The following is a 13,893-nucleotide window of genomic DNA, read 5'->3' as shown; positions in this document are numbered from 1 at the left end:
CATGCAAATTAACCCGCCATCTTTGTCGGGTTAATTTGCATACTCTCCTGATTGGCTGGTGAGTGTAGCGGAGGGACGGTAAATTTACATGTTTCTCTTTTATTATATAGGAGGATAGTGATTGCATTATCAGGGGTTGTAGATTCGGGGCCCATAAACTATGCAAACTCCCAGGGATTTTGTGAACTTGGATGCAGTGGAAATTAACACATTTATTTTCACTAACCTCTAGCTGCAATTCAGCACTTCTTCCAATTATGGATGGAGGCAACAAACCACAGTATTAGCAACACCTGTGACTTTGTCACTATAGAAATGACATGTTTTAAAAATCACATTCCAGCATAAAAAACACATTACTTATAATACATTGGAGAACATATTTCAATATGATTTCCTTCATAATCCTATGTATTTCATGCAATTAAAACATTCTGAGAAGTCCATAGAATTTATAAGGCCACTGAAGGGAATCAATGGCACAAAAAAGGTTAAGAACCCCTGCACAATCCTATGTTATCTCTTAATTTCTTTGAATGTACCAGATACATATAAATTCGAAACAGACCAAAAAATAAGAATAACTTTTATTATTATTTAGAATGCCACAGTATTATCTCCCCCCGCTCCCCCTTTTTGGTTAATCCTCACCTGAGGATATTTTTCCATTGATTTTTAGGGAGAGTGGAAGAGAAAGTTAAAGACAAAGAGAAACACTGATGTGACAGAAACACACATTGATTGGTTGCCTCCTGCTCAAGCCCTCACCAGAGACTGGGCTGGGGAGGAGCCTGCATGTGCCCATAACAGGAATCGAACCCAGGACCCTTTGGTCCGCAGGTCGACTCTCTACCCACTGAGCCAAAACGGCTAGAGCAAGATCCCATTTCTTGATCCAAGGGAAAGTTACACAAGTGTTTGTTTTGTGAAAATTCATGGAACTGTAGACCTATAATTCTGTGCATTTTTCTATATGCATGATCTATCTTGGCAAAAATACTTAAAATTATTTTTAGATGATATAAACTTAAAACTGCATTTTGGAGCTTTTATCATTATCCTGGTATTGGAATACAGACCATTTTAATTTTGTATATTTTATAAGGTGAAATCCCTAAAGGACTTTTAAAAAAAGTAAAAGTGTTGGGAGTCTTGAGGCTCCAGAAATTCTGATTTAGTGGTTTTGAGGTGCAGTCTAGGAATCTACATTTTATATACATGCCCCAGGTGATTCTGACATTTTATACCCTGAAAAGCACAGCAGATTAGAGTGTGAATGAAAAGAATAGAAAAGGCCTGGTAGTTAAGAAAAGAACCTTATTTTATAGATATTTTGATTTGAAAGAAACCATGGTGATATTTTTTTGAATGTTGTGTATTCTTTCTTCCTGACAGGCATCCAACTCTTATGTATTTATTTCCATACACAAACTAATCTCTTCTTTACACACGAATCCCTAAATATCAAGACTCTTCATAGGCTCTTCTGGCTATACCTCGATCCCTTCAACCATTCCCCACTGACATGTCTCAATTTGCTACTCTGATTGCACACAGTAAGTACTATGTCATGTGAATGATGCTACATCACCTTAAATCAGGTCTTCTCTTTCACTTAAATAAATAGCAAAATAAATCAAACCCTTTTTATAAATGGTATTGAATTCTGGACCCTTACTGACCATGTGGTGGAGTGTGATGCCTCATGGAAATAATTTTACCCTTGTGCTTAAACTTCCCTATATGCCCTGCTTCTATTACAGAGATTCTGTCCAACAAAAACTACTCAATCATATTAGTTATGAAAATACTATTAAATGACACAGTATCACCAGGCTGAAATATATTTAAACTGAATCAAGACCCTCTAATGATTACTGGGATTCTCTCATTGGGGGATACAGGCAGCAAGAGATACCCTATGGGATTATAGGAAGGGGACCTGCAATGTCTGAAGGGTAAAAGAAGTGAGACAGAATAGTGGGTTAAAGATGTGATGTGCCAGGTTCACTGATGTTACTGCATGACTCTCTCTTAAATAACTGAGGACAACAAAAAGAGTGAACAATAAATGGTCTCCAGTCAAGGGAAGTTTTGCAAGGAACCCTGCCAAACTGGAAGCTGAAGGAGAGAGGATAAAGCCACAATAGTGCAAATGCCATTGTGTTTTGCAAACAGCAGTAGCACCATTATCATAGACTAAGATGTACTCACTGGACAGGTACTAGTGTGTACCCTGGAATGTACCATCACAGCTGTGGTTATCAGAAGAAGCTGAACTGAAATTTAGAGAACCAAATTCTAATTCCAGAGCTTGTGTTATAAACTTTTCCTGGGATTTATTTAAAAATTGAGCCAAATTTTTGACCATCTCTAAGTTCTCCTCTTTTCAAAATGCAACACTATTTTACACACACACACACACACACACACACACACACACACGAATTCATAAAATATAATATAAATATGTTAGGTACTGAAATAAAGGTGCCTCCAGAAGTGTAAGGTACCTACGTTTATACTCAATGATGTAGGTGTTGATTTTGCTGATGACAAGACTATTATTAGAAACTCCAGTATACGAGAAGGCTTAAAAATGTAGAAAATAAATTAGGTAAAATGCACCAAATTAATGCCAATAAGATCAAGTTCCGGGGTGGGGAATTCAATTATCATCATCATCATTTAATCTATCACGTAAAAAATACAATGATATTTATACTAAGTAATTCTCAAAAGACATACTACTAATTCAAGATTCTAGATAATGAATCTTATCTTGAATTCTTAAATGCAGTTAACGATGCTAGATACATGAAAAAGGAAGTCCCTTTTTCCTACCAGTGTCCCTTTAAAAATGTCAGTCACTTTGCTAATGCCTTCTTATATATTTTAAATATGAGTGCTTTAGATTCTTCAATGAAACTTCAGTAAAGAATCACAGGAAATGTTGGCCATATTATCCGATATAAGTAAAATGTGTAGCAGTTTCAGTAACTCCATGTTAGATCTTTAATTCCAATTCAATATATTACTGACAGCCTTTAGGAAAATATTAAGCATTGTTTTGACTACATTTATTGAATCCCTATTAAAGTAAATCTCCTCCATTAAATGAGTCATTTTTTTCACATTTAATTTTTACTTTAATAACAAACCACCTTCTATTGGTGAAAATGACCTCATTCTCAAGCAAAATATTTCTAAATTAGTTTTAAATTAACAACTTAGATTTTAAAGTAACATAAGGCCCTCATTAAAAACGTAGACTCTCAGAAACCCTCAATGTAAGCAAGATGGAACTGTTTAAGAAGCAAAGTTAATTTTAAATGTTTTTCTCAAAACACCTTTCTTTAAAACAAAAAAGTATAGAAAAGTCACTGAATTTCAGTAAAAAATTAAAGGGCAGAGAATGCCTATGGGAAAGGCAGCTGTAAATTCTGAACAGCAAAATTAACATTTATATTTTTGTTCTCAAAGAGCATTGAAAAGATGACACATCAGAAATTTTGGGTTCTAGTTGTTAGTTCTGCCACTAAGTAATCAAGTGATCTCTTAATATCTTGACTCTCATTTGTAAACACACTGAAATTGTAATAATCTGTAAGGTTGCGTTTCAACCAAGTATTTCAAGATTCTTATGGTCAAATTTTTAGCTGCTTGAAAATAGGAACAGAAAACTTATTTTGCATCCCCATTCCCACAAGGATATTCTTTGTCAAGAAAACCTTGAGTCTTATTTTCTTCCAACCAAAAATAATAAATAAAAGGAGACATACTTAGTGTATGTGCATCTTCTAATCAGACACTATTAATCATTTCTTTTAAAATTAAATTACCTACCTCACTGGGGTGTTGTGAGGATTAATTCATTAGTATTTGTAAAGCACTTTGAGATCCTCAGGTCAAAGGCGCTATAGAAGTGCAAAGTAGTAGTATTATTACTAGATTCTTTGCTTATTTAAGGAATTTCACAATCCTTTAAAACCTAACTCTGTGTTATAATTTAGACATCTATTTGTAAAACCTTGTACATAACCCACATTATTCTTAACTATTTTAAAATATATTATAGGTAGAGAAGGGCAGGATGTATAAAAAATAATTTTAAAAGTTTAATTTTGATCTACAAATGGAGAAAGAGTAAGGAAAATTTAGTGTGACAAATTTTGTTTACATAAAATTTTAGTGAGAAATCTATCGATCAGATGTAGAAGTGTGCCTAACTTTTGTACCCACAACAAAAAACCACTTTAATTGCGGGTTCTGCAATGAGAAATTCCTTTCTTCAAAGAGAAAAGGAAAATAATTTTCAAATCAATTCCATTTTAAAAGGGGTACTGAGCTTATATACATGCAACTGTCATGTAAACCTTTATATTTAAATCAGAATAACAGTATCAGTATGGACTGACATAAAAATAATTGAGCGACTTTTTCTTTAAGCTGGCCCCCCCACCCCCAACTACACAAAGCAAACTAAGCAGTGAGAGGAGGTCAAAGCAATTTTGCTTTAAGAAAAATTAAGAGGGCCAAAGCTTCAAAACCAGTTAATATCTTGGATTACTCCACCACTCCCCACCCTTTTCCCCAACAAACCTTTTCACAATTAAAGCATTGTTTAAAAATTAAAGCACACACACATGTACACACACAAAGCTAAGAGAAACAGTATACATTGGCTAATCTTCTCAATAAACAGACATTTCTTTTAAAAACTGCCAATATCCTCTGATGAAATTCTCCAATGCAACAGAAGCTCCAGTCCCAAGAGCAAACTGAAATTTATGTTATAACTATAAAACACTTACCTCCTGCTCCTGTTGAAAGATGACAACTCTACCACCTTTATCTCCTGTTGCTAGTAATTCTCCAGAATGATTAAATTCTACTGTAGAAATTATATCTGCTGTATAATTGAAACAAACAAAAATAGGCATTAGTTTTTCTCTCCCAACTCCCTAGAGTTTTAGAACTTTGCATGCTTTCCCTAACATATTCCAAGTCTTTACATACAACCTGCCATCAGAAATAAAATAAATCTAAAGTTCTTTCATAAATATTTTGGTTCATCAAAAAAAATTCTCCCCAGAATAAACCAATATGACACACTATTTTAACAAACAGGAACACAAGTAATAAATATTAGTGGTTTATTAATATTTCATTAAATTCATGAATGTAATGAAATCAACAACTTGTGAAACATTCTATGATAGCACCATTAAACATTAATAATCATCTTGCTAATTTTCTTTCTTATATACTTTTGATAAGCTCTTTTATGCAAACCTAAAGATGCACTCTAAAATTAAGGCAGATATAATTAAAATGGGAAAAATATTTAAATATAAAAATAATTTCAGATGAAATTTTAAGCCATAAATTCATAAACTCAAATTATGGCCTCTCAAACAAAAATCTGCAAACAGAACACACTTATACAGATATGCTTTGTGCTATATGCACCTTCAGTATGCACAGCTCTTCTTGTGGCTCCCAAACACTGCAGGGGCACTACAATCAGACACATTGCACCCAAAGTTGGTGCTAACTTCACAGTCAAGTTCAAATAAAATTATCAGGGTTTTTTCCTTGCTTTTTGACACCAGAGCCATTTTCCTAAGGAAAAAAAATCTAAGTTACAGAATTGGGCATTAAGATAAAGCAATACACTGTACCACTCACCACTGTTACTAACAAGTTCTTCTATAAAGCATTAATGCCTCCTTAGGGAAGACTCCATCATATGCATTTTAAACAAATAAGTCAACTTTTTCTACAAGAAAGGGGTTATTTTCTGGTCTACATTAGCCCATTCTAAGAATTTAACAGCCCTAGCCTGTTTGGCTCAGTGGACAGAGCACGAGCCCATGGACTGAAGGATCCCAGTTTCCATTCCAGTCAAAGGCATGCTGGATCCTGGACCTGGATCGATGCTCATGCGGGAGGCAACCAATCTATGTGTGTTTCTCTCCTCCCCGCCTTTCACTCTCTCTAAAAATCAATGGGAAAATAACCTCAGGTGAGGATTAACACAAAAAGAAGAATTTAATAATGTAACTTTATAAAGAACACTATGTCCCTAAAAATGTACTGACCAATATATCTTATCAATAATCTGTCCAGCATTGCATTTTACAATTTTCTTTTTTTTTAGTGATTTTTCCAAGCCCAGCTTGATTTTGGAAAGCTTTCTTTGCTTTTTTCATTGTCTAGGTCCAAGGCATTTTACCTTTCTGAAACTCTGAGAACCTAATGAAAGTTACACATGCTCTCCCAAGAAATTGTACAAATTTAAATGCACACAAAAATATGCATATAATTTCATAGGGTCTGGACAGCATCTCACTTCCAGGTTAAAAATGTTAGCCCAGACAGCCCACCAGAGTCAGTAGTATTAGGAGTAAAGAATGTTTACTGTTTACACTGCATACATATGTGACACAAAGGTGTAAAACAATGTACTGGACTACTCTGTAAAGCCAAATATCAATTAGTACTTAAAAGTTGATCTAGTAGGTGCTCTGTACTGCACTGACTTATATAGTGAATATAATAAAGCATTACAAGCATACCTAGTTCCTTCACTTAAAGCACAATAGAGTACAGCTGGAGAGAGAAAATAAGTAGGAATTAACAACATTAGGAGGTTAGGTTCTAAAATCAGGGAATGAGGTAAAAATCATACATAGTAAGAAGTATCTTTAAATTCAAATTCCTCAGACACCAGCACTTAGGAGAATTCTTTCCCTTCTAAGTCCAACTAGGCTAATTTCCTTACAACATTGATGTTTCTTTGGCTAACTCATCAAATAAAGGAGCTAATTTGAACATAAAGTTTTGCTTTGAAAATTTTTCTGAGTTGTAAAATGTCAAGATCTCAGAAGGCCTCACTTGGAATAAGACATATAAAAAGGATGAATAAAAGGGAGAACAAAATCAAATAGTATTTATAGTTCATAAAAAACATCCAGGAATGAATTACCGAGACCACTATGAAACTGAGCTTTTAGCTGTATGTGCTACTGCATACTGGTGTGCCAAATTTGCCTGGATTCTGCAGAGCACCCAAACCTGTGAGCTATGAGCTATGAGCTACCTGTTTATCAGTGTGCCATGATGTGTAAAACGTAAGGAAGCATGACTCTAAAACTTGTGCTCCCACATTATGGCACACCCAGACAAGGTTAAGGTGTTATGGTTTTGAAAATAGCAATAAACCTATTTCTAGAAGATATTCTAATGCTCTGATTCCTATATCATTAAAAACATTTCGAGTAATGATTGCAGAAAGTCTACAACAGTGCTGTTCAACAGAACTTTCTGAATCTGCACTTGTAATCACTAGCCACAGTGGTTCCTGGATGTTTTAGTCAAATTGTGTCTAGGGCCACCCACACTGGACAGCCTAGGTCAGTGGTTCTCAACCTTCCTAATGCCTCGACCCTTTAATACAGTTCCTCATGTTGTGGTGACCCCCAATTTCATTGTTACAAATTGAACATAATTAAAGCATAGTGATTAATCACAAAAACAATATGTAATTATATATGTGTTTTCCGATGGTCTTAGGCGACCCTGTGAAAGGGTCGTTCAACCCCCAAAGGGGTCGTGACCCACAGGTTGAGAACTGCTGGCCTATGTCTAAAACATTTCAGGTGAACAATTACTTTTATTGAAAAGCCCAGAATGCTAAAACTAACAGAATTTTGTACCTTTTAGCAATGCACTCTGGGTAACACACACATTATTCATTCATTCTCTCTCTCTCTTCTTCTCCCTCTACCTCTCCCTCTCTCTCTCTCTCTGGAGAAGCAGGCCGAAATATAAATGTATTTCATGAAAATTTAGAATCCGGGATACTAGAGTTTTAGAACAAACTACTAATTAAAATTACAAATACTGAAAAACATGTTACTCTTGAGATTAAAGTAACTATAACATACTTTTAAAGGGCAGAGACATCAACCTGGTAGAGCCATAATACCAAACTCGAGGCATGGTCCAGTGTAACACAACAATGGGTCATGTTCTCACACACATCTTAGAGGTTACATGTATATATATTTTTATTGATTTCAGAGAGGAAGGGAGAGAGAGGGAGATTGAAACATCAATGATGAGAGAGAATCATTGATTGGCTACCTCCTGTACCCCTCAACACTGGGGATTGAGCCTCCAACCCGAGCATGTGCCCTTGACCAGAATCGAACCCAGGACCCTTCACTCTGCAGGCCAACACTCTATCCATTGAGCCAAACCAGCCAGGGCTTAGAGGTTACTTTTATATTTCCTAAATAATCAATGTTTAAAATGTATTCAACAACAAATAGCAACAAAAAACAAAGAACAAGACACTTCTATTAAAGAAAACCAAGAATCTTTCTTATGATCAATAAAAATGTTATTTTACAATAAAAAAAATGCCTGTGTTAATCTTTGAAAAGAACATTTTAATATAATAAAAGGAAAGGGCTCCCTTTTGGAACAGTAGTTAACTGCGATACTGTGCATTAAATCATCATAGCAATGTTTGATACACAATGACTTCCAAAGTGTGTAACGTAAAGGCAATATTTAAAAGGAATGCTCAAATATTGGTAAGAAAAGACAACCAAGATGGTGGCATAGGTAAACACCTGAACTTGCTGCAGTGCAAAACCACATTAAAACTACAACTAAAAGAAAAAACGAACATCATCCAGAACCACAGGAAGGCTGGCTAAGTGGAAATTCTACAACTAGAAGGAAAGAGAAAAGCGCATTGAAGCGGGTAGGAGGTGCAGAGGTGCAGAAGTGCAGAGGTACAGAGGCGCGCAAAAGGGGCTGGCAGCTGGGTACGCTGTTGTCTTTTTCAATCAGGAGGGAGATACAAGCTCCCGACTGCTCTGAACTCTAGTTACGGGTGAGAATCTGGGGACCCAGACTCATACGGGCCGCAACGTGAGGGCGGCTTTCTCGCAGAGGTGCTCACAGCATTCATTGTTCTTGCATTGGGCGGTGGGACACAGAGACCCAGGGACCTATAGGGGCAGGGCTGACGGGAAACCATTGCTATTTGCTCTGCCCTGGTGATTCCCTGAGACCCCGCCCCACTCAATTTACAACCCCACCCAAGCTGTGTGCAGAGGCTTTTGCATACAAATGGCCTGGCTTTTCTCCGCCTAAAAACCTGTCAAACTGCAGCTGGGTCAGAGAACCCCAGAGCTTCCAAAAGAAAGCCTAAGGCTGTCAGCAGCCTGCACTGCTTTACAGCTGAGCCTCATCTGGGCACCTCCAAACCCCAAACAAAGAGGAGGAATCTGCAGATCTCTCTGTAGCTCCTGCTGAGTGACCTCAGGCAGTGGCTGACTTTGCAACTCCTTGGAGATCCAAGAGCCAGTTTATCCAGTGGTCAGAGTGAGACCATCCAGAATACAACTCTTCACATCCATGAGAGACACACTCAGGGGGCAGACTCAGTGAGCGCCAAAGCCCCACTGAAACAAGTCCTGCCTCATAAGGGTGTCTCCAGTACAGAAGTTCTTCCACTGTAGACACAACTGGTCCTCAGAGCCAATTGGCCTGGAGGTCAATTTCTCCCAGTGACACCAACAGCAAGGCTTAACTACAACAAGACTGTGCACACAGCCCACAAAGGGATGCACCAAGAGTGTCCACCTCGGGTGATTAGGGAGGCTGAGCCACTGGGCCCTATAGGACACCTAGCACACAAAGCCACTCTATCAACACAGGGAAGCAGCCAAAATGCAGAGACAAAGAAATCACAAATGAAAGAAATGGAGGAAAGCAAACTACTGGATATAGAGTTCAAAACCACGGTTATAAGGTTACTCAAGAATCTTCTAGAAACCTCCGAGAAATATAGTGAGATCCTCAAGGATATGAAAAAGGACCAATTAGAAATTAAGCATACACTGACAGAAATAAAGAATAAGATACAAAGACCCAACAGCAGACTAGAAGATCCCAAGAATCAAGTCAAAGATTTGAAATACGAGGAAGTAAAAAACACCCAACCGGAAAAGCAAAAGGAACAAAGAATACAAAAATATGAAGATAGTGTAAGGAGCCTCTCGGACAACTTCAAGTGTACCAACATCCAAATTATGGGGGTAACAGAAGACGAGAGAGAGCAAGATACTGAAAACCTATTTGAAGAAATAATGACAGAAAACTTCCCCTACCTGGTGAAAGAAATAGACTTGTAAGTCCAGGAAGCGCAGAGAACCCCAAACAAAAGGAATCCAAAGAGAACTACACCAAGACACATCATAATTAAAATGCCAAGAGCAAAAGACAAAGAGAGAATCTTAATAGCAGCAAGAGAAAAACAGTTACCTACAAGGGACTACAAATCAGCTACGACTGTCAGCTGATTTCTCAACAGAAACCATGCAGGCTAGAAGGGAGTGGCAAGAAATATTCAAAGTGGTGAATAGCAAGAACCTACAACCAAGATTACTCTACCCAGTAAAGCTATCATTTAGAATTGAAGGTCAGATAAAGAGCTTCACACATAAGAAAAAGCTAAAGGAGTTCATCACTGTCAAACCATATGAAATGCTGAACGGTATTCTTTAAGAAGAGGAGGAAGAAGAAAAAGGTAAAGATAAAAATTATGAACAACAAAGTGACAACAAATACGTATCTATCAACAAGTGAATCTAAAAATCAAGTGAATAAAAAATCTGATGAACAGAATAAACTGGTGAATAGAATAGAATCAGGGTATAGAAAGGGAGTGGACTGACAATTCTCAGGGGGAAGAGGGTGTTGGGGGTGCGGGAAGAGACTGGACAAAAATTGTACACCTATGGACGAGGACAGTGGGGGTGGGTAGGTAAGGGCAGGAGGTAGGGTGGGAACTGGGTGGAGGGGAGCTGTGGGGGGAAAAAGAGGAACAACTGTAATAATCTGAACAATAAAGATCTATTAAAAATATATATATTGGTAAGAAAACTGAACACAGCCCTAGCTGGTCTGGCTCTGTGGATAGAGCATCAGCCTGCGGACTGAAGGGTCCCAGGTTTGATTCCAGTCAGGGGCACATGCCCAGGTTCCAGGCTCGATTCCCAGTAGGGGGCATACAGGAGGCAGCCGATCAATGATTCTCTCATCATTGATCTCTCTCTCTCTCTCAATGCTTTTGACCTTTGTTGTTAAATTCTATATACTATTAATAAAAACCAAGGAACTTATCATGTGTTATATAAAATTATTTCTTTCTACCCCTCTTTCTAAACCAGGGGTCCTCAAACTTTTTAAACAGGGGGCCAGTTCACTGTCCCTCAGACCGTTGGAGGGCAGGACTATAGTTTAAAAAAAAACTATGAACAAATTCCTATGCACACAGCGGCAGCAAAAACACCGGCGGGCCGGATAAATGTTTTTGGCAGACGGGCCGTAGTTTGAGGACCCCTGTTCTAAACTGTCAGCACCTGACTTTCATCCTAAGGTGAAATAATTGCTTGCTTTTGGAGGTGGAATGGTAGTTGGTGGTAGGAATGATGATAGCACTACATGTTGCTGGTCTGTTTTCACTTCATAGGGCATATCACACCATTCCCTTTTGGTTACTTTCTCGATTTCTAATGTGCTATAACATTATAAACAGAATAGGACATAATTAGATAGCTAAAGGTTAAAAAATGTAACACACTCAGCATAAAAATAAGATGAGAGAAAATTAAATAGTATATATAAATGGTAGTAATAAACAAGTCACCAAATTAGTATTAGTTATGAAATTCACTAAATACTTCAATGTTTGCATCGTGAGGAAATTTATAGGGCTATTGATTGACTTTATAATTCCATTTTGGGACTATGGCCCAAATAAATAATTTGAAAGAAACCAATTAAAATTAGAACAGAAATGGTTATGGCTGTATTATCCCTATAATAAAAAAAAGCTAAGCACATTTCAAACATTCAATAATTAAGAAATGTAAAAGTAACCTCTAAGATGGATGTGAGATTTGTCTTGATGATCACTATATAATAATATGTCAACTGTAATTGAAAAATAAAAATGATTTAAAAATTTAAAAGTAACCTCTAGTACACAGATTGAAAAACTATGGACCACCAGTTGTTTTTATAAGTAATGTTTTATTGGAACCCAACCCTGTTTACTTTGTTGAATAGCTGGGACAGATTGAAAATTTTTACTATCTGGCCCTTTAAGAAAATGTTATCAACCCCTGCTCTTATATATTAACATTAAAATAACAAATATGGTTTTTGTGGATACAGAGACATAACAAACTAATGTCAAAGCACACACTCTACACACAGATATGTACAACTATAATGTGTCAAGCACTGTGCTAAGTGAGCATTTACATATACTATCATTTAATCCTTACAATAACACAGATATTTTAAATTTATATAAGAATATAGTGAAGCACTGTGAGTTTAAGTAACTTGGCTATCACACCTCTACCAAGTGGGAGAGCCAGGATTCAAATTTAGCAGGTATGAACAATCATATGAATAAGGTGGCAGCACAGAATTCTCTAAGTCACTGAATGATGAATAGAGCAATAATGTGTAAGTGCTCAGTTTACTGCCTCTTTTTCGTTGCCAAAATGTCTGTGTTCAATAGAAGGGTCAAACTACATCGATTTCACATATTTACTAATGACCACTAATGACTACTAATGTCCCTGTATTTTTTCAGCACTCACTACATCAAATAACTTGGTGATCTACATTCTGAAGTCTACCCCTAAGAGGTTTATAAGAAAGTGGAATATAATCACAACAGATGAATAGTTAACCAAGAAAGGATTTAGTAAATGTTTAAGAAAACCAAAGGAATATCATAAAGCAAATGAAACAATTACAAAATGAATTATAACACATACAGACTGAGTATATACATAAAGATGCTCACTCCTTTTTTAAATAAAAGAGGGAGAAATCAACAGGGAGGAATTCCTTATGTATTTTAACCATCTGAATTATAGATACCTCAAAGTTCCACTTAAAATAGTTAATAAGCATCCACTGGGTGCTAACAAACCTGATTCTTTTCTTTGTCTCAATATGACTAGGCTTTAAAGCTAAATAACATAGAAGAAAACTTTAAAGGTTGAAACTCATAAAATACTATAAACATTACTGCAGCAAATAACTCTAAAAATTCGGACATTATCTGCCTTGTGTGACACAAGACAGATATCTTAATATAATTTTGAGATTTACATAAATTCTATGATTAACCATTCTTACTTAAAATTCTGCATTCTGAATATTATCTCAAAAGGGACTGCTCTGGCCCTGGCCTGTGTTGTTTAGTTAAAGCGCCAGCCCATGCACAGAAGGGTCACAGGCTCGATTCCTGGCCCCAGTCAGGGTGCATGCAGGAAGCAATCAATCAATGTGTTTCTCAAAAAAATCAACAGGACGCCCTGGCCGATTTGGCTCGGTGGATAGAGCGTCGGCCTGCGGACTAAAGGGTCCCAGGTTCGATTCTGGTCAAGGGCATGTACCTTGGTTGCAGGCACATCCCCAGTAGTGGGTGTGTGGGAGGCAGCTGATCGATGTTTCTCTCTGATCGATGTTTCTGGTTCTGTCTCTCTCCCTTCCTCTCTGTAAAAAAATCAATAAAATATATATATTTTTAAAAATCAACAGGACCCTAACCGGTTTGGCTCAGTGGATAGAGTGTCGGTCTGCAGACTCCCAGGCTCGATTCCGGACAAGGGCATGTACCTTGGTTTCGGGCACATCCCCAGTAGGGGGTGTGCAGGAGGCAGCTGATACATGTTTCTAACTCTCTATCCCTCTCCCTTCCTCTCTGTAAAAAAAAAAAAAAAAAAATATATATATATATATATACACACACACACACACACACACACACACACACACACA

At 37.0% G+C, this 13,893-nt stretch overlaps 1 protein-coding gene across 5 annotated transcripts in view; it reads right to left on the bottom strand.

Annotated features, from left to right (window-relative positions):
* The window catches only part of PPP2R2A (protein phosphatase 2 regulatory subunit Balpha), a 99,496-nt gene that overhangs the window by 30,197 nt on the left and 55,406 nt on the right, over positions 1-13,893 (bottom strand). For 3 of the 5 annotated variants that reach the window (XM_006095020.3, XM_006095023.3, XM_023759125.1), the window contains one exon: positions 4,815-4,912. In XM_006095020.3, the coding sequence (XP_006095082.1) occupies positions 4,815-4,912 (98 nt within the window). Of the gene's footprint in view, positions 1-4,814; positions 4,919-5,472; positions 5,626-13,893 lie in introns of those variants that run through there. The other 2 variants (XM_006095021.3, XM_023759124.1) reach the window with 2 other exon arrangements.

Source organism: Myotis lucifugus, unplaced genomic scaffold (genome assembly GCF_000147115.1).
Source record: "Myotis lucifugus unplaced genomic scaffold, Myoluc2.0 scaffold_148, whole genome shotgun sequence".
Lineage (NCBI taxonomy): Eukaryota > Metazoa > Chordata > Mammalia > Chiroptera > Vespertilionidae > Myotis > Myotis lucifugus.
This window is presented reverse-complemented; position numbering and strand designations above follow the sequence as displayed.